Below are 20,617 nucleotides of genomic sequence, written 5' to 3' on the forward strand. Positions count from 1 at the left end.
GTGAATACTCCTGGCTGGGGTCTGCAGGATACATAGAGATAACGAGTTTTGTACCGGAAAGCAGATGACGACGCCAGGCTCTGCACTCCCGGCTTCCCTCGGCTGCCAGAAGCGCACGCCTGGCGCCAGAGCCCAGCAGGTGGCTCCGCCCCTCCGGCAGCTTACCTGGATTGGCTCCCAGGGGCAGGCCCCTGGCCAATCAGGCGCGGGGGCGTTGTCTCGGGCGGGGCTTCCGCTTCCCGCCTCCCGCCTCCCGCTTCCCGCTCCTCCCCCTGCTCCGGTTCCAGGCAGCCCAGGCTTGACCCCTCGTATCCAGGCGACTGCTGCCCCTTGTCTTCCGCCCCGAGTCCAGGCGAGACATGGCCACGGCCACTGTGGCAGCAGCAAGACGAGGCTTCTGCCGAGCCCCTCCGCTCCTATTCCGGCGCGGCTACCAGACAGAGAAGGGTGTCTATGGCTATCGGCCGAGGAAGCCCGAGAGCCGGGAGCCCCGGGGCGGCCTGGCGCGCCCCTCAGGTCGGGGATAGGGCCGTGCCGTGCACGTAGGGGCTGGGGAAGCAGGGGACTTCCCTGACAGGCCTGAGGTGGGATGCTGTTGTGGGAGAGGCTGGACTTCTGGGGGTCTGCACTGTGCGCTCAGGCCCATAGGGAGTAAGGGGAGGTGAGGGGGCCAAGGAAGGCAGGTTGGGCAGGGGGAGATTGTCAGTGTGAGGGTCACCCTCTGTCCAGCCATAGTAGGTGGGGAAACGTGAAGTCGGGGTCTCGGCATTGGATCCACGCGTGGGTGATCTTCCCATCGCTCGTGTTCAAACTGGTTTTGTGAGGTCTTGTCTTTTCTGTTCCTTGGATGTAAACTTGTGGGAACTTAGCTCTTGCGCAGGCGGAGCTACGGGAAAAGAAGAGCTCTAAGATCTCCCAGCTCGTTGAGCTTACTCAAGGATACATTTCCAGGGCCATCTCTAAGGCTCTTGTGAGCAGAATGTGTGGGGATCACGACTGTACAGCTAGGGTGAAGAGGGCAGTTAGCTGGTGGTTGGACCACAGCATGGTAATAATTATTTGTCTCCTTGGCCTAACTAGCCTCTTACTTTAATTTCAGAGTTTAAGATTCTTTGCTGAGTTCAGAACTATGTCACTGATGGTTTTAATGGGTTAGAAGACCTGAATATTAGTTTTTGAGACCTCTCTTTGTATGCTCATGTACAAAAAATCTACTTGGGGTATTTGGTTTGTGCCGCAAAGTTGTGATGCATTTAATCTTCACAGAACAGATGAATACAGATTGATTATTAGAAGAAGATCATTTGGCATCTTTGATCCAGTTACTAGATTGACAATGAAGATCCTCTTCATCATATAAGTACCTGAACTTTGACTCTTATATTACACACTGGGACCTCACTAGTTTGCTTTTGACCTCAGGTGACTTTGATAGTAAACCTGATTTCTCTCTCTTAGATGCAGTGGGGTTCCTTTAGGTTCATTTTGGCCAAATAGATTGTTAATCCTTGGGGATAAGACTATTGGTATCTTATTTCACTTTGCAAATCGAGTGTCAAGATTTTTCTATGTCAGTTATTCTCAAAGTTAAGTGTGTGTTCAAATCATTTTGAATTGATTTTTAAAATACCATTTCCCAAGCCTCTCCCACCCCAGGGTTCTAATTCAGTGGTCTGAGATAGATTTCAAGAATATGGATTTTTATCAGGCACCCCTGGTGATTTTTTAGCAGAAAGGCTATAGCTATCTGTGGCCAAATACTGTTATAGTCATAACTCACAAGTGTAGGACATGTTTGACAATCTCTTCTTCGTTTAGGATATTAGTGTGTGTTCAGTGCATAATTGTTGTGATCTTGTTTAAGGTTTTCCCTCACAATTGGGCCTCTATTTGATTCTTATTTATTTATTTAGAAAGAGAGAGAGACAGAGAGCAAGCTGGGGAGGGTCAGAAAGAGAGAGGGAGAGAGATATCCCAGACAGGCTCCCTGCTGTCAGCAGGGAGCCCAATGCAGGGCTCAAACCCACAAACCATGAGATCATGACCTGAACCTGAACCAAGAGTTGGTCACTTAACTAACTTAGCGACCCAGGTACCCCTCTATTTGATTCTTCAGCCTGGCAGCTGAAAACTAAGCCTTGCCTTGGAAAACCTAGGCCAGTGGTTTTTACCTGGAAGACTGTATCCAAATCATTTTGGCAGCTCTGGGCTGGTGTGGCTTGAAAAAATATCTCTGGGGTTGATTTTATATGTAATCCCTTCCCTCTTCCCTCATCACCAAATTGACTTTTCCCGCTCCCCCCGCCCATCCAGACTAGTAATGATTTTGCTATACTGTGAGGTGCTTGGTGACTTTGAAAGTTCAGTATTGAGTTAGGACTGAACGCCAAGGGTGTGCTCATGTGGTATTGGGAGGAAAGAGTGAAATCAATGCTGGGAAATAATTGTTGCACAGTTGCAGAATCTAGCTTAAGAGATTCTGTTGCTGGGGCACCTGGGTGGCTCAGTTAAGCACCTGATTTTGGCTCAGGTCATGATCTCACAGTCTGTGAGTTTGAGCCCCACACCGGCCTCTGTGCTGACAGCCCAGAGCCTGAAACCTGCTTTGTATTCTCTGTCTCTCTTTCTCTCTCTCTCTCTCTCTCTTTCTGTCCCACCCTCCCACCCCACTCATGCTGTCTCTCTCTCTCTCAAAAATAAATCAAAACATAAAAAAAAGAAAAGAAATTCTGTTGCTAAGGGCAATCTTTTATTCTTATTTTTTTTTAATTCATTTGTTTATTTTGAGAGAGAGAATGAGAGAGAGGGAGGGAGAGAGGCAGAGAGTGAGGGACAGAGAAAATCTCAAGCAGGCTCTGAGCTGTCAGCATAGAGCCTGACCCAGGGCTCAGTCTCATGAACTGTGAGATTATGGCCTGAGCCAAAATCAAGAGTTGGACACTCAACTGACTGAGCCACCCAGGCGCCCCTTCATTCTTCCCATTTAAAAAAAATTTTTTTTTTACCATTTGATTTAATTTATTTTTTAAATTTACACCCAAGTTAATTAGTGTATAGTGCAACAATGATTTCAGGAGTATATTTCTTTTTTTTTTAATTTTTTTTTTAACGTTTATTTATTTTTGAGACAGAAAGAGACAGAGCATGAACAGGGGAGGGTCAGAGAGAGGGAGACACAGAATCTGAAACAGGCTCCAGGCTCCGAGCTGTCAGCACAGAACCCGACGCGGGGCTTGAACTCACGGACCGCGAGATTGTGACCTGAGCTGAAGTCGGCCGCTCAACCGACTGAGCCACCCAGGCGCCCCAGGAGTATATTTCTTAATGCCCCTTACCCATTTAGCCCATCCCCCCTTCCCACAATTCTTCCTATTTTTTAACTACTGTGCATAAAACGGAAAGGCAAGTGGTCCACTTTATACCTTTTTCAAAATTACCATTGCATGCAGATCTGTAGCAGTTTTTTCTTCTGTTTCAGAAGGTACTGGTTATTTTGTAGATCACTGTCTCCTACTAGCCTAGGTGGGAGAAAGGGGGCAAGGAGAGTTGCTGTCACTTCTGGTAGCATCTCACCGTCAGGACTTGGTCAGTATGTATCTGCAAAGGAGATTGGAAAGCATAATTTTTATTCAGGTTGGCCATGTATCAGCTAAGAATTATCTGGGGAAAATACTGAAAAATAATTAGTAATCACCACATTCCACCCCTTTGGCCACTCAAATAACCTAAGCTTTTTCTTTTTCTTTTTTTTTTTCCCCTTTTATAGAATGGATTCTGTCTCCTCTATTCAGTTTTTGAGTCCAGTTCAAAGTCTGTTATCTCCCGAGAATGTGCAGTCCTCTCTGTCAGGACTGGTTGTGTCTGCTAATGCTTTAGAATTTCATGAACTGCCATGCACCCCCTACTGACACATTCCATATACAAAGAAAACTCCCATCTGGAAAAGAAAGGAATGAGGAACTCTAGTAGTCACTATTCAAACCAGTTATCAAATCCTGCTGGAGAGGAATGATAAGAGCTCCTTTCTATGGCGATGTAGCAAGTTCATAACATTCCCCTGGCTTTGCCGTGTGGGTCTTTCTTTATCCATTGTCTTCTGTGGCCATCTCTGCCTTGGACGTTGGGGAGTATGCCCTCCTTGGGGGCTGCTCACCGTCCACAGCCTACCTTATTTTGGTAAGGTTAGGAACCCGAGAGTTACTTTAGGGGGTTATCAACGACACGGTTGTTTTTACTTAATTTTTTAATTTTTAATGGCCGAAGTTGGGATTTCTTTGGCAGTACAGTTTTCTCATGAAATTCATAGGCTTGCAGTCTTTTTGCTTGTGGTCATTTCATGACCAAATTGCCCCCAGACAAAGATCTCCTCTAGAGCTAGTTTTTAAGCCTGAAAACTCCAGTCTTTTATTTACTTCTTCTGTGCTCCACCCACTCAGCTTCCTAAACGTAGAGGTGCTTACCTTGAGACCATCAAAAATAAGAGGCTTGAGTGGGAAGGTAATACCCTTGATTGGAACTTGGAGGCTCAGCGTCCCTCATTGCCTAACGGGGAATGCTTACTGGAAGGTCCTTGAAGAAGGGTTTGTCTGTTTTCCCTCTTGGTAAGACAGCTTCTTCAGAACCACTTTTTATAATTGCCTCTAGTTGTCCAAACCTGCTAGGATCTGCCTTCTAGCAGAGCTTAATTTCCCTGCATCTCTTCTTGCCAACTAGCTCGCTCTAGCTTGACCTCATCTCCCTCCCAGGGCTTTCCTGAAAGTGACAAGAAACAACAATCACATGCTACTGAGCGACAGCTCCGTGGACATACAGTCTGCCTTGCAGGACATCACCGGTGACAGTTTTACCACACGTTTTGTGAGATACCATAACACAGTGCTCATTAGCTTTTTAGTCTGAAACATCTGGGTTCTTGGTACCTACCGCCTGACTGCTAAGCCAAGGTCATATGTATTTTAGGCTGTTATGGTAGCAACCCACCTCGAGTACCAAATGGTGTATTAGATAGGGTAAGTTCAGGGGCTGTGTTGGACACGTGGAGGAACAGTGACCTAAGTGAGACGAGTAAAGGTCTGAGCTGGTATGACAGTTTTGCTCTGCAAGGTCCGAAGGGGTTCAAGCTCCTCCTATGTTGTTTCTTCACCATCCTGTGGGTGTTGCTGTCTACTCCGGTCCAGGATGGCTCATCACTGCATCCACACTGTGCAGCAGGATGGAGGAAAGGGGGAAGGGAAAGAGGACACATCTCCCTTTAAGGGCAAGACCCCACAGTTGCACAGATCATGGCTACTACCTTCTCATTCATCAGAACTTAGTCACATGGGCAACTGGCTGCCTGGAAGGCTGGGACGTGTATCTTTATTCTGCATGGCCGTATATTTGATTATCACCATGAAAGAGAAGAGAAAATGGATCTCAGGAGTTGTAGTAGGCTGTGCTACAGACATATTGTAAAAATGTGGGGCAAACAACCCACCTTCAACTTTTCACCTCATACTTCATATCAAATCTTGAGCACTGTGTTTCTCAAAGCCTTGCTTTCTGTTTTCACTGTTGGGATCCTAGCGTAGGCCTTTAATTCTGGTCTGCTGCTGCTGCAAGAAATATTAATCCAGGTGCTCCTAGCCAAGTCTACGGATCCCTGAGGAAAAGTTTTAGAGGGTCTGTGGCTTTTGCACAACTGTGTGTGTCTATTTTTAGGCAAAGGGCCTGTAGCTTTCATTGAATTCCCATGACTTCAAAAAGATAAAACTGCTAGCCTCACTGCTATGAAAATTTGTAGCCTAGTGTCTTGCTACAGTTTCTCTAAAACATTGGTTTCATTGAGTTATTTTCTTTTTAAAAAAATTTTTTTAATGTTTATTTATTTATTTTTTATTTATTTATTTTTTTAATGTTTATTTATTTTTGAGAGAGACAGAGATAGAATGCGAGTGAGTTAGGGGCAGAGAGAGAGGGAGACACAGGATCTGAAGCAGGCTCCAGGCTCTGTCAACACAGAGCCCGATGCGGGGCTCGAAGTCACAAGCTGTGAGATCATGGCCTGAGCCAAAGTTGGACGCTCAATCAACTAAGCCACCCAGGCGCCCCTCATTGAGTTATTTTCTTAACTCAAGTCTCCAAAGGCTCTATTTTGCCCCTCAGAATAAAATCCCAGATTCGTTAGCTTGATATTGAATGCCCTTCATGTTTCATGACCCATTCTGCCTTCTTTCTTACCTTTCTCTGACATAAATTCCCCCATGTTCCAGCCGTTATCCAAGGCTCTCCCCGCTCATTCTGTATGCCCTTCCACTTCATACCCATTCTCCATGGCTCATCTCCATTCCCATCTCCTCTGTAACATCTGTCTAGACAACTCCAGGCTATCCTAATCTGATCTCCTTCAACTCTCAGTCCGAGAGACCCCTTGGACTCTACTGAACTTTTTATGACTGTGTGCAGTTTCATATAGAGACCATCCTCTCATGCTGTAAGATCCTGCTTGGTAAGCTCCTTGTCTTACATTCCTCTCAGCTCTATATTTAACTGAATACTTATTAAGTGAGTTATTCCTACTAAGAAATGGAAATACAATTCTGTATATGCAATTTATTTGTGACATTTAGCGCATTTGAATTTTGAGTGTATAACCGTAACACCAATTATCAAGAAAGGAAGCACTGTATACATTGGGTAATATACTATATTACTATGCTTTAGAAGAACTAATTACTTCTTTTTGCTCATGAACACAATGAAGACTTGCTGGGTTTTTCCTTAAATTCCATATAAGTGGGTGCTTATGGTCAGTTCTGTTAATTAGGAGTACATGGTTTAATTGGCTCAAGTCTTTTTCCTTTTTTTATTTTTTCAAAAAATTTTTTAAATGTTTATTTAGTTTTGAGAGAGAGAGAGAGAGCGAGCATGAGTAGGGGAGGGGCAGGGAGAGAGGGAGACACAGAATCTGAAGCAGGCGCCAGGCTATGAGCTGTCAGCACAGAGCCCAACATGGGGCTTGAACCCACGGACCGTGAGATCATGACCGGCTCAAGCCTTTTTCATGACGCCTGCCAGTTGTCCTAAAAGGTACCATCTTGGTTGAGAGAAATGATTGGGTTGGTTGGTGGATCATGTCCACAACTCTTTGGGATTGGCAAAGTCAATCGAAGGACAATCCGTCCTGAAAATGGACACATGGCATCCTCCCACATCCAGGGTGACATAGTGAGATGGGATACGATCAAAGTTATGGTGCCTCCCTCCTCCTCTTTGCCTTTCCTTCATCAGCCTTCTTTTTACAAATATTTATCTTGGCTGAAAATCAATGCCTGCATGGGGTGACTACATCATTCACTAAGACATCCATTACATTAAGGCTTTAAAGAGATATTGAATTTGCTTCTAGTAACCTCTTAAATGACAGTGGTTTCACTAGTTAAAATTTGACCTGTGGTGAGTGTTCTTTGTTGCTGGCTATTAGTAACAGCTTGTACTTTAACCTCTGTAAACCTCAATTCGGGTAAACTTCAGTTTATTCATCAACAATCCCAATTGAAAATGAAGGAGTGCCGATTCAGGAGTATCAATGTCATTATGGAGGATTCAGATTACAAAAATATGGCAGAACTTAGGGACCAGCAGGAGATGGGCGCCATAGGATTTCAAGCAGCATTTAGCCGTTACTGACCTTGGCACTGAGCTTTAGTAGTTGAAGTGAGGTTGTGGGTATGTTGCAAATTAGAAATAATAGGAGCCTTTACTGGACTCATGAGAAAAGCAGTTGAAGAAAATCTTAATGCATTAGAGATTTTAAAAAATCTAGATAATTCTGGGGTACAATGCAGACCAGAAAAGGCTAATGACATTAGCCCTTGTACTTTTTTTTTCAAATGTCTCACTGATTTCCAGTTCTCTCATCCTTTTTGCTGTAGGCTCTGGACTTCCCTTTTCAATTTTTGTTATAATGTAATGGATAAAACATTGGACTGAAGTCAAATATGCTTGAAGGTAGCTTCTTTACTACCTCTGTCACATTTTGCAGGTCACTTAACCTCTTTGCGCCTCAGTTTACTCTTCTGCAGATGAGGAGACCTATTTCAGAGTTGTTGCAAGAGTTGGGTAAGATGACGTGTGTGAAACACTGAGCAAAAGTTAGTACTTGCTATCATTCACTATCAATCTGTGATCCTTACTTATCTATCTTGGCAGTGATTTAAGAAAGGATTAGGAAAAAACCTAGAAAGGACCAGAACAAGGTTTTTGTTTTTTTTTTTTTTTAAGAATGAAATAAATTTTGTTTTGTTTTATTTTATTTTATTTTATTTTTTAAATGCTTATTTATTTTGAAAGAGAGAAAGAGCACGCGTGTGTGCACAAGTGGGGGAGGGGCAGAAAGAGGGAGAGAGAGAATCCCAAGCAGGCTCTGCGCTGTCAGCTCAGAGCCGGATGCAGGGCTTAATCCCACAAGCCCTGAGACCATGGCCTGAGCCAAAATCAAGAGTCAGACGCTTAACTGACTGAGCCACCCAGGCACCCTGAAATAAATTTATTTTATAAAGATACTGTATTTGAGGTGGAAAGATCAGGTATGATATAAAATAAACTCAGTTGCACAGCCTAGGTTTATCTGAATTTGTTGTACAGAATATAATAGTCTGGTACAAAGTCTTGCCTTAATTTCTTTGTTTTTTAAATGTTTATTTATTTTGAGAGAGGGAGAGAGAGCTCGGAAGAAGGGGAAAGGGGGAGAGAGAGAAGGAGAGAGAGAATCCCAAACATTCTACACTCAGCTCCAGAGCTCAATGCAGGGCTCTATCCCATGAACCTGTGAGATCATGACCTGAGCTGAAACCAAGAGACTGATGCTTAACCAATGGAGCCACCCAGGTGCCCCTGAAGTCTTTGTTTTAATGTGGTTATTTCCAAAGCTCCTAAGCTGAAATTGGGTGGGGGGTGGGGGCGGCCATCACATTTTAATGGGGTTTGAAGAGACTTCAGTTATGAAATTCTCTTTCTTGGAATCTTCAGTCATTTTATAGATATCCAACATTCCCACTTGCTATAAGCATATGCTGCCTTGAATGTAAGAAACCCATGGATATGATCTAGATATTTTTGGGGGGAGGCTGTTTATGACCAGATGATGAAAAAGAACTGTATTGACTTTTAGATTAAGTACTAAGTTTAGTTTATGTGTCAGTGTACTTCATGCTGGTTAATACGAACCCTTTTTTCCTAAAAATAAAACACTCTTCAGTGCCCCGACTGTGCTTGCTTACAGAGAAAATAAAGTAATTGATGTAGATATCCTTATCATAATTTTTTTTTTACCCCTGTATCGGCAAAGGTTCTTTTGATCACAAGCAACAGAAACCAACTGTGGCCACCTAAGGGGAAGCGGGGACTTTATTTGAAAAGATACAAGGATATCTTCCAGAGCTGAAGGATGTGTGCAGCAACCAAGCCTCAGCGGGGGAGAAAACCAGCACTAACTCTGGGAATATTGGCAGAAGCTGTGTGTGGGCCCACAGAGCACAGCTGTTAATGTACTCAGCTCCTGTGCTACCCATAATGCGTGTCAGGAGTCCTCGAGACCACCCCTACATTTAGAGATTCGCCAGAACCTCATGGCGCTCGGCTTATAGCTGTACTCATGGCTCAGATTCATCACAGTGATGTAATAAGGATACACAGCTGCACTGTCACGGAAACCAGCACAGGCACCGTTGTGCAGGAGTCCTTGTGCTCTCTCTCCCGTGAGGGGTGATACAGAAACACTCCTGTTCATGCAACATAAATACAGCAATATATGTGCCGTGTCACCCAGGGGAGTCCATTTGAGATTCGTCACCCGAGGTTTTTATTGGCAGACGTCCATGTAAACACCCTCTGCCTGTGCCAAAATTCCAGACTCCCAGAAGGAAAGCAGGTGTTCAGCGTTAACCATGTTGTTTGCACAAACAGGAGGCATAGTGGACCACCCGTGTCTCCCTATCCCAAGTCATAAATTCTGGAAAGAGTGAATCTGACCCACTTTGACTCAGGTGTCTTTGGAATCCATTAATTGGGAGGGAGGCAGAATGGAATGAGGTAGACGTGGTCTTAGAAACCCACTCCCTGGAATGGGAGAGTGCAGTTCTTGGGAAAGAGGGGCTCAAGGGGCATCTGGATGGCTCAGTTGGTTAAGCATCCGACTCTTAATTTTGGCTCAGATCATGATCTCATGGTCATGGGATTGAGCCCCGTGTGAGACTCTGTGCTGGGCATGGAGCCTGCTTAAGATTCTGTCTCCCTCTCTCTGCCCCTCCCCAGCTCATGTGTTCTCTCTGTCTCTCTGTCTGTCTGTCTGTCTGTCTCTCTCTCTAAAAAGGAAAAAAAAAAAAAAAGGAGCTCAAAGTGAGGTGGAAGATGTATTCACTGAAGCTCTTATACTGCATGTTTGAGGGCTCTGGCTCTGGAAAACTTGCATCACAAGGATTCTGTGACTCTCTTACAATATGCTGAATCTCAGGACTTCATTCAGTTAATGACAAATGTTTCTTGAGCATTTGCTATGTGCCAGTCTCTTGAGCCAGAAGCATGCCTTCAATATTTTCCATTTTGTTTTGTAAAGGAGTGTGTATATGTGTTGTTGTTTTCCCTATTCTCTCTGGCTTCTTAGGGATTTAAACATCAAATTAAATTCTTCTGAACTTCTATAGATATCCTGAGTATCAAGTTATTTGGTTGGTAGTATACCTAGCATGAAGATATTCATTTTTCTTTTACAGTAATCCTTTGACTTATTTATACAGTGATATGAAATTCTTTTTATGAACAATATATGTATTCAATGTGTTCTCATCCTTTGAAATCTTATAATATCACTGTTTGCTACAAAATATAGATGAAGCAATCATATCTGGTGGATTTTTTTAGTATTTATTTATTTTTGAGAGAGAGAGAGAGAGAGAGTGTGCAAGCAGGGGAGGGGCTGAGAGAGAGGGAGACACAGAATCCGAAGCAGGCTCCAGGCTCTGAGCTGTCAGCACAGAGCCTGATACAGGGCTCAAACTCATGAGCGGCGAGATCATGATCTGACCCAAAGTCAGACACTTAACCAACTGAGCCACCCAGGCACCCCTGATGGATTTGAAACTAGAATGTAGTCAATTAATTAAAAAAAAAAAAAAAAAAAGTTCTTTAAAGCAAGGAGTATGGTAAAGAAATGAGAGATGCTTCATGTATTTTGACAAATGTATTTCTTCTTGGATTTGTTTTTGCAAATCTTTAAAATTAAGAGCACTATGGAAGCAATCTGAATGCAACATCTCTCTAGATTTTTATGATTTCTCCCCCCACATTTTCTTTCTCCCACAGCACCAGCCTTAGGAACAAATGTAACTGATTTTTACAAGCATAAAGCCCACTGGTGAGGACAGGTACACTGGAGTGCCCTACGAGTGCAGTAGGCAGCAAGTCAGGATAACATTTGAAGAGCTGTGCTATACATGTTTGCCATTGAAAACTTAGCAAATAAGCGAAAGAAAAAACGAGGAATTTTGTACAGGATAATCACTAAATTTTTGGTCCATTTCCTTTATGTATATGGGATATATATACACACATTCACATATATAAAGTATATAGATACTCATATTATGCTATATAGACTAGGTAATGAAATATACATTACCTACTATACATATATACATTGTAACAAAGAGCAGGCTCATACTATTTATACTGTTTATAGTTGGTTTTTTCATCTATATACACTGACACTTTTCTGTGAAGCTTCTCCTACAACATTGTTTTGTAATGGCTACTGATACTAGATGGAGATTAGTTGATAACCCTAGGGCGTGTCCCCCTGGGGGCTGGAGATTTTCAGAGTTAGAGGACTAATGTGGGGGGAGGGGGGATGTCCCTGAGGAATGAAATTCCACCTTCAGTACTTGAGGGGTCAGTGTGGTGATGAGCAGCTTCACCTCCCGTTGTCCTCTGGGAGAAAGCAGGTTCCAGTTAGGATAGGGGTATAAGGAATGTTTATGGAGGAGGGTAAGAATGCGGAGAGGTTGATTAATCATGGAGCAGAATCCCAGAGGTCACAGTGGAAGGATCTGGGAGGCTGAGAGGGACGGAATATGGGATTGGGTCTGGAAAAAAGAAACCAGAGCAAAGGCAGGAAGAGGGTCTGAGAGAAAATAGATTGCCAGGATGGATGTGGGATGTGCCCAGAGGTGTGGAGGGGTGTGGACCTCTCTCTCTCTGGCTCTGCCAGAATAGTAGCTTCCACACGTCCCTGGGAGCGAGCAGCCTGCTTTTGTGCCAACTCCCATGCCATTGCTCTTAGAATGGCATGAGAAGCCTGGGGAACAGTTAGAAATTGGAACAATAGTCTCTGAGTTGATGTGGGTTCACTAAGAGAATGTTTTCAATAGGGCTGCTAATTTGAGGATGGTGATGATAACCGTGCATATCTACTATTAGACTTGCCCCACTAGAGATGTAGTTTTGTACATGTTCCTGGAAGCTGTGGAAGGTGCAGGAGATCACCCAGAGAGAAAACAGCTTGAGAAAAAGGCTGCGGGCAGATCTGCAGACCGCTAATATTTTAGAGATGGACAAAGAAGAGGAGCTCCTTCCCCAAAATGACTGAGGTTGCGTAGCCAGTGAGTTAGGAGAAAAGCCAGGATTTGGTGATGCCGCAGAGCCCAGGGAAGAATGTGGCGTTTTTTGTTTGTTTTTTTTTTTGCTGTTTTGTTGTTTTCTGGTGGGGAGGAGGAATATGTTTTTAAGGAGTGACCGGCGGTCTTTCTGGATTTTAGTCACAAATGTGAAGGTTTCCTACTTTATAACAGCAATTGAGAACTTCAATAAGATTCAGAATAGAACCCTATGGCAATTTATATGACTTATCTCCAGACTGGAATCGATTCATTTACTGGGATTGTTTGATTAGCTTACCAATTTATTAGACATAGCATGGATCGTCCTAACTGTTGCATCAGTGCCAACACATCCTTTACGTATTCAGTACCTCTCTGTTCTTTCCTGTCAGCCCGTGACAAGACACATACTTTGCCGTACTCTGAATACAAAGCACCTATGTAGCTCACTGCATGGCAATAAATGTTCATAAAATGGTCATTAAATGTTTCAGAATATGCTGAACTTTTCTCTGGGTTCTAAGAATAAACACATAAGGTGAAAAAATGTTCAGAAAATGTTCAGAAATGGTGGATCTGCTCATCGTCAGGGATTTGTGCTGTTTGTAAGGCTGCCTTGATGAACTGAAGGTTAGCGGAGTGTGGGCATGAAGGATTTTTTTTTTTCCTTCAAATTTTGGAATAACTTTCATATGGAAGAGGGAAGAAAAGCAGTTTGGGCTCAAAATAGAATCATCATATTGGGTTCACTAAAAGATAATGCAACTCCTCCAAGCAGAGACTGAGGAACCACTCATTTAGAACTTTATAAAGGGTTTGTTTCCTGTTTTGTTTTGTTTTGCATTATGTGAGTAACAAGATCATTAAAAAAATTATTTTAAGTTTATTTATTGATTTTGAGAGAGAGAGAGAACATGAGCATGAGTGTGCGAGCAGGGGAAGGGCAGAGAGAGAGGGAGAGAGAGAATCCCAGGCAGACGCTACACTGTCAGTGCAGAGCCGAACTCCGGGCTCAAATACACGAAGCATGAGATCATGATAACCGACGGGGCCACCCAGGTGCCCCGTGAAAAGATCATTTTTAAGATCTTTTTCTAGGGGCACCTGGGTGGCTCAGTCGGTTGAGCATCTGACTTCGGCTCAGGTCATGATCTCACGGTCTGTGAGTTCGAGCCCCGCATCGGGCTCTGTGCTGATGGCTCAGAGCCTGGAGCCTGCTTCCGATTCTGTGTCTCCCTCTCTCTCTGCCTCTTCCCTGCTCATGCTCTGTCTCTCTCTGTCTCAAAAATAAATAAAAAACATTAAGAAAAAAAAAGATCTTTTTCTAGTATAAATTTCATGAGTCTATGAAATAACTCTGTACATTGGGTCTTTAAGCAATAGGGAAGGAGATGTAACTTTGATTTTGTAGTTCTACCTATGTCTATTTTTTAAGTAAAATATTTAAAAATCTCAAATAATAATTAAGAGGACTCTAATTATCCAGAATCTCAGCATTTTAACAGTTCTTTTCAGTGCTATTTCTCTAAAGGCATAATTAGTTATTTTTACAAATGTGCACCCATAGTTCTATCTCCTTTTTTTTTTTTTTTTTCCTTCACTGACTTTAGCAATCATGAGATAAATTTAAAGAAATTGGTGTGTTTTCCTGAGGGCGCCTGGGTGGCTCAGTCGGCTGAGCGTCCAACTTCGGCTCAAGTCATGATCTCGCGGTTTGTGGGTTCAAGCCCCACATCGGGCTCTGTGCTGACAGCTTAGAGCTGGCAGCCTGCTTCGGATTCTGTATCTCCCTCTCTCTCTCTCTGCCCCTCCCCAACTCGTGCTCTCTCTCTCTCTCAAAAATAAACATTAAAAAAAAGTAAGTGTGTTTTCCTGGATTCTGATAGTCTATAAACCTGAGATGTGGTAGGTAGAAGGAATGCATTAAAAGTGTCTAAGGCCACAAAGGCTTCTTTGAAAAACTGATTTTTTTTTAGTTTGTGGGCATTTTCTAAATTGTTTGTATTGTTTTATTTTCCCCTTGAATTAGTTGATCATGGCCTTGCCAGATTGGTGACCGTATACTGTGAACATGGTCATAAAGCTGCCAAAATCAACCCCCTCTTCACTGGACAAGCCTTGCCGGAGAATGTGCCTGAAGTCCAAGCTCTTGTGCAGACCCTACAGGGACCTTTTAATACCACAGGTAAAGCCCATCAACACTAGACTGTACATGTAACGGTTAGCTGCCAAGATGCAGTATGGCTCCTTTCTCTGTTCTTGAAGAACTCACATGCCCACTGGAGTTGAGGCTTCCATGGAGTGTGAGTTGACCGTGAGGGGCACATTCAAGCACTGTCTAAGAGGACTGGTCTTGAGGTTCTAGAATAGTCTTTCAATAGGGTTCATTTCCTCTAAGTTTAAAAACGTTTACCAAAGAAGACATACATATGGCCAACAGGTGGGATGCGTGGGTGGCTCAGCTGGTTAAGACTTCGGCCCAGGTCATGATCCCATGGTTCGTGTGTTTGAGCCCCACATCGGACTCCGTGCTGATGGCTCAGAGCCTGGAACCTACTTCAGATTTTGTCTCCCTCTCCCTCTGCCCCTCCCCCACTTGTACTCTGTCTCTCTCTGTCTCTCTCTCTGTCTGTCTCTCAAAAAAGAAATAAAAACATTAAAACAAACAAACAACTAAATGGCCAACAAGTACATGAAAAGGTATTCACCATCACTGATCATCAGAGAAATGCAAATCAAAGCTGCAATTAGGTATCACTTCACATCTGCCGGAATGGCTGGGACACAAGATAACAAGTGTTGGTGAGGATGTAGAGAAAACCTCGTGCACTGTTGGTGGGAATGCAAGTAGGTGTAGCTACTGTGGAAAATAGTACGGATACTCCTCAAAAAATTAAAAATAGAAATCCCATATGATCTAGGAATCCCACTTCTGAGTATTTATCCAAAGAAATTGAAATCAGGGTCTTAAAGAGTTATCTGTACTTTTATGTTTACTGTGGCATTATTACCATAGCAAAAAATATGAAAACACTTAAATGTCTATCAATGGATAAATGAATAAAGAAAATGCAGTATGAGAGCACCTGGCTGGCTCAGTTGCTAGAGCATGTGACTCTTGATCTTGGGGTTGTGAGTTCAAGCCCCACGTTGGGCATAGGCCCTAGTTAAAAAAAAAAAAAAAAAGATTTAAAAAAAATGTGGTATATGGAACAGAATATTGCTCAGCCTTAAAAAAGAAGGAAATCCTGGGGCACCTGGGTGGCTCAGTCGGTTAAGCGTCCGACTTCGGCTCAGGTTATGATCTCGTGGTCTGTGAGTTCGAGCCCCGCGTCGGGCTCTGTGCTGACAGCTCAGAGCCTGGAGCCTGTTTCGGATTCTATGTCTCCCTCTCTCTCTGACCCTCCCCCGTTCATGCTCTGTCTCTCTCTGTCCCAAAACTAAATAAACGTTAAAAAAAAAAATTAAAAAAAAAAAAGAAGGAAATCCTTCCATTTGTGACAACATGGATGAACCTCGAGGCATTACACTAAGTGAAATAAAACCAGTCACAAAAGGACAGGCACTGCATGATTGATCCCACTATATGAGGAATCTAAGATCGTCAAACTTATGCTCGCTTCATCAGCACAAATACTAAAATCGGAACGATACAGAGAGGATCAGCATGGTGCCTGCACAAGGATGACACGCAAATTCGTGAAGCCTTCCATATTTAAGAAAAATGATAAAACGGTCAAACTTAGTGGTTCGCAGGGTGTGGGAAGAAGCGGAAATAGGGAAATGGTGGTCAAAAGGTACAGAGTTTCAATTATGAAAGATAAATAAGTTCTAGGTGCTCTAGTTAATACTGTATTGCATACTTAAAATTTTGCTAAGAGTGCAGATCTTACGTTCAGCATTCTTACTACAAAAGAAAACTATTTTTAAAATGTAATAAGGGTCGCTTGGGTGGCTCAGTCAGTTAAGTGTCCGTCTCTTGGTTTCGTCTCAGATCATCATCTCATGGTTTGTGAGTTCAAGCCCCACATCCGGACTCTGTGCCAATGGCATGGGATTCTGTCTCCCTCTCTCTCTGCGCCTCCCCTGATTGCTCTCTACCTCTCTCTTTGTCTCAAAAACAAATAAACATTTCTAAAAACAACAACAACAACAAAAAAACAACCAAAAACTTTAAATGAATAAAAAATTGCAAGCCCTGAAATAATAATTTTAAAAAAGCTGGACACCTATTATGGACCAGACACTTTACATCTGTTTTGTCAATGCATTCCCATACCTACTCCCTAAGAAGTTACTGCCATCTTTATTTTACAGACAGGGAAACAGAAACTCAGAGAACTTAAATTAGTCGTAGCTAGGAAGTGGCAGAGGTAAGGTGACAATCCAGCTCTCCCTTCCTGTTTTATTTCCCAGCTTGGGAACTTAAAAAAAAATGGGGCTAGATAACCAGGCAGCATCCTGGGCTCCTATCTCATGCCATTTTTTTATTTTACTTATTTATTTTATTTTATTTTATTATTACTATTTTTTAAAGATTTTATGTTTAAGTAATCTCTATACCCAACACGGGGCTCGAACTCACAACCCCGAGATTGAGAGTCACATACTCTTCCAACTAAACCACTCAGGTGACCCCTGTCATGTCATTTTTTTTAAAGTTATTTTTGGGCAATGTCAAATTCTGGTATATATATCAATTAGTAATGTTCTGGTAATGTATTGCAGTGTAATAAACCACTCCAAAATGCAGTAACTTCTAAGGGTACAACAATTTTATTATCTCGCAGTTCTAGAATCTGCCTGGACTCAGCTAGGCAATTCTCACTTGGGGGGCTTGGAGACAAAATCTATTCCATCATAATTTAAATGGCCCTTCAGGAACGTAAAGTTTAGTGTTTTCTTTTTTTTTTTTTTTTTAATTTTTTTTTAAACGTTTATTTATTTTTGAGACAGAGAGAGAGCATGAACGGGGGAGGGGTAGAGAGAGAGGGAGACACAGAATCCGAAGCAGGCTCCAGGCTCTGAGCCATCAGCCCAGAGCCCGACGCGGGGCTCAAACTCACGGACTGCGAGATCGTGACCTGAGTTGAAGTTGGACGCTTAACCGACTGAGCCACCCAGGTGCCCCTTAAGTAATTTCTGTGCCCAAGCGGGGCTCGAACTCATAACCCCGAGATCAAGAGTTTCACACTGTACCGCTTGAGCCAGCCAGACGCCCTCCACTCTAACCATTTTAAAGTATATAATTCAGTGACATTTCATACAGCCACAATGTTATGCAATCATCAGTTTAGTTCCAGAACATTTTCATCACCCCAAAAGGAAATCTTGTGCCTAGTAAACTTACTTACTCACTCCCCATTCTGCCTTCTCCTCAACCCCTGGCAACCACTAATCTACTTTCTGTTTCTATAGATTTGCCTATTCTTGACATGCTATATAAATGAAGTCACAGTATGTGGCCTTTTGGGTCTGGCTTTTTACATTTAGTGTACTGTTTCCAAGTTTCATCCATACTGTAGCATAAACTGGTACTTTATTCCTTTATGTGGCTGAGCACTATTCCGTCATATGGTGTGGGGAAATAGGTTCAAGAATTCCTTATACTTACGTAAATGGGTTAAGAAAGCTTAGGTCAGAAAGCAGCCACCACTGGGTGAAAGCGCCCAAGGTTAGTTAGCAAGGTATTATAATGGGATCACAAGTAACTTGTTATATCACCTGCAGGAAACTACTTTCCATCTGGTACCAATATATCAGATTTGTTTTGATCACAAACACCACTTGTCCCCCCCCTCCCCAGGCAGACCCTTTGCTTCTTACACACACAAGTTATTTTTTTTAAACGTTTATTTATTTTTGAGAGTGAGAGACAGAGCATGAGTAGGGGAGGGGCAGAGAGAGAGAGAGAGAGAGAGAGAGAGAGAGAGAGAGAGACAGAATCTGAAGCAGGCTCCAGACTCCGAGCTGTCAGCACAGAGCCCGACGTGGGGCTTGAACTCACAAGCCGTGAGATCATGACCTGAGACGAAGTCAGACGCTCAACTGGCTGAGCCACCCAGGCACCCCCACACACAAGTTATTGATTACTATCTGATTATTTCCTCATGTACAACACACGTGTAAGATCTTGAGAGCTCAATAAATACGAGATGAAACATGTGTTCAGGGCTCTTGTCTCCTTCTGGACATTAGCCTCTCTCGTATTCAATTCTGTGTCCACTCTCTTGCTGGACAAGAGAGAACTCCAGAGTCATAGTCTGCAACAGTATGGGTATATCACATTTTGTTTATCCCATCAGTGGACATTAGGTTATTTCCTATCTCATTTAATCTTTTTTTTCAAAAATTTTTAACATTTATTCATTTTTGAGAGACAGAGTATGAAGGAGGGAGAGGGGTAGAGAAAGAGGGAGACACAGAATCCAAAATAGGCTTCAGGCTCTGAGCTGTCAGCACTGAGCCTAACACAGGGTCAAACCCACGAACTGCAAGATCATGACCTGAGCCGAAGTCAGACGCTTAACTGACTGAGCCACCCAGGCACCCTCCTACCTTATTTAATTTTAACAACTACCTCCTGAGGTGTTCCTGTTTTATAGGTTAATATGTGGGGCAGAGAAGCCAAGTGATATGCAAAACAATTTTTATAACTTGAATGGTCAATCAGTATCAAAGAGCTAAAGTTATTGTAAGAAACCATAAGCAATAATAAAGTAAATGTTGGTTTGTTAAAAACTCACGTTGTAGGTTAAGGCAAATGACTGATCATTGATTTGGTGCTGAGCTATTGATACACTTACAGTGCTCTCCTTTTGTTGACCAAGGTTCAGGTAGATTTCCCTTTACCTTAAAATGTTGCTTTGCTATCAATATTAATAACATTTAGGCCAACTGTTCAATGGTAGACATTACTTTGTAGGTATCAATATAAGAGTTAAACATTTGGGGAGATATTTCAGATAAAGGTAGAATATCTGATCTGTAGCTATAAAGCAGTTGAGTGTTAACTTTCCATTTTTAGTTTGAAATTACAATAGAATCAAAATTTGGCATAAAGTGGCATGGCTCTGTCCTTGTGGAGAAAGACTGATATTCTCTCTCCTAGTCTGACTATTTTGTGGCCTTTGACCCTATTTTTAGTTTTGTCTTTAGAAAAATCTAGGTAGCCATTGATGATGACCCAACTTATCCAAAACAAAATGCTCTGAATTGAAATAATTACTTTGGTATGTTCTATAATTAATTACATGGTTGGTTGCTTTTTAAAACGATCCCTATGATTTCATTTTTGTAGGATTGTTGAACATGGGGAAGGAGGAGGCCTCTCTTGAGGAAATATTAGCCTATCTCAACCAAATCTACTGTGGGCAAATTTCTATTGAAACCTCCCAACTTGAGAGCCAGGAGGAGAAAGACTGGTTTGCCAAACGGTTTGAGGAACTGAAGAAAGAGACCTTTACCCCAGAAGAGCGAAAACATCTGTCAAAACTAATGCTAGAATCTCAGGTATAAAAGTACCAGCTAACATCAATGGAATAGGATGGCTCTTTTTCTACAAAGATATATCAATATTGAAGAGAGGGAATTAAAGCATTTACTTACCCCTATTTACCTCGTTGCATCAACACACTAGATAATAGAACACACACCACTTTGTTCTAAGTAGGAAAAAGTAGAACCCCAAACAACTGAGTCAAAATATATACTTTTTATATAATTGCCTATTCACTCTGTAAAAGACTGAAAAGGGCTTAAGACCTTGCTTCTCTTTTTATGACCTGGAGTGATCAAAAAAAGAACGATGCATGGAAGAGACTCTTGGTGCAGATTAATAGACCTGAATCTGTCAAGGCTATGATCAGGACTCAGGCGTGTCAAGATGACAAGGAAACTATTCCCAGTAATTTGGATAGTTGGGTCATTTGCGGCCTTGACAAAATAGTACCGTAGAGCCTGGTACTAAAACTCAAGGGCTAGGA

The 20,617-nt window shown here is 42.6% G+C and overlaps 1 protein-coding gene and 1 non-coding gene across 4 annotated transcripts in view; both read left to right on the forward strand.

Moving 5' to 3' along the window:
* Positions 1-261: 261 nt before the first annotated feature.
* The window catches only part of DHTKD1 (dehydrogenase E1 and transketolase domain containing 1), a 51,279-nt gene continuing 30,923 nt past the window's right edge, over positions 262-20,617 (forward strand). For 2 of the 3 annotated variants that reach the window (XM_027073411.2, XM_027073412.2), the window contains exons 1-3: positions 262-516; positions 14,662-14,817; positions 19,933-20,144. In XM_027073411.2, coding sequence (XP_026929212.1) covers positions 360-516; positions 14,662-14,817; positions 19,933-20,144 — 525 coding nt within the window. In that variant the 5' untranslated portion in view covers positions 262-359. Of the gene's footprint in view, positions 517-652; positions 1,423-14,661; positions 14,818-19,932; positions 20,145-20,617 lie in introns of those variants that run through there. The other variant, XM_053225279.1, reaches the window with a different exon arrangement.
* On the forward strand, positions 16,245-16,351 carry LOC113603760 (U6 spliceosomal RNA). Its single transcript, XR_003425447.1, has one exon. It is a non-coding gene; the product is annotated as a U6 spliceosomal RNA (small nuclear RNA).

The sequence above is a fragment of the Acinonyx jubatus genome, chromosome B4 (assembly GCF_027475565.1).
Source record: "Acinonyx jubatus isolate Ajub_Pintada_27869175 chromosome B4, VMU_Ajub_asm_v1.0, whole genome shotgun sequence".
Lineage (NCBI taxonomy): Eukaryota > Metazoa > Chordata > Mammalia > Carnivora > Felidae > Acinonyx > Acinonyx jubatus.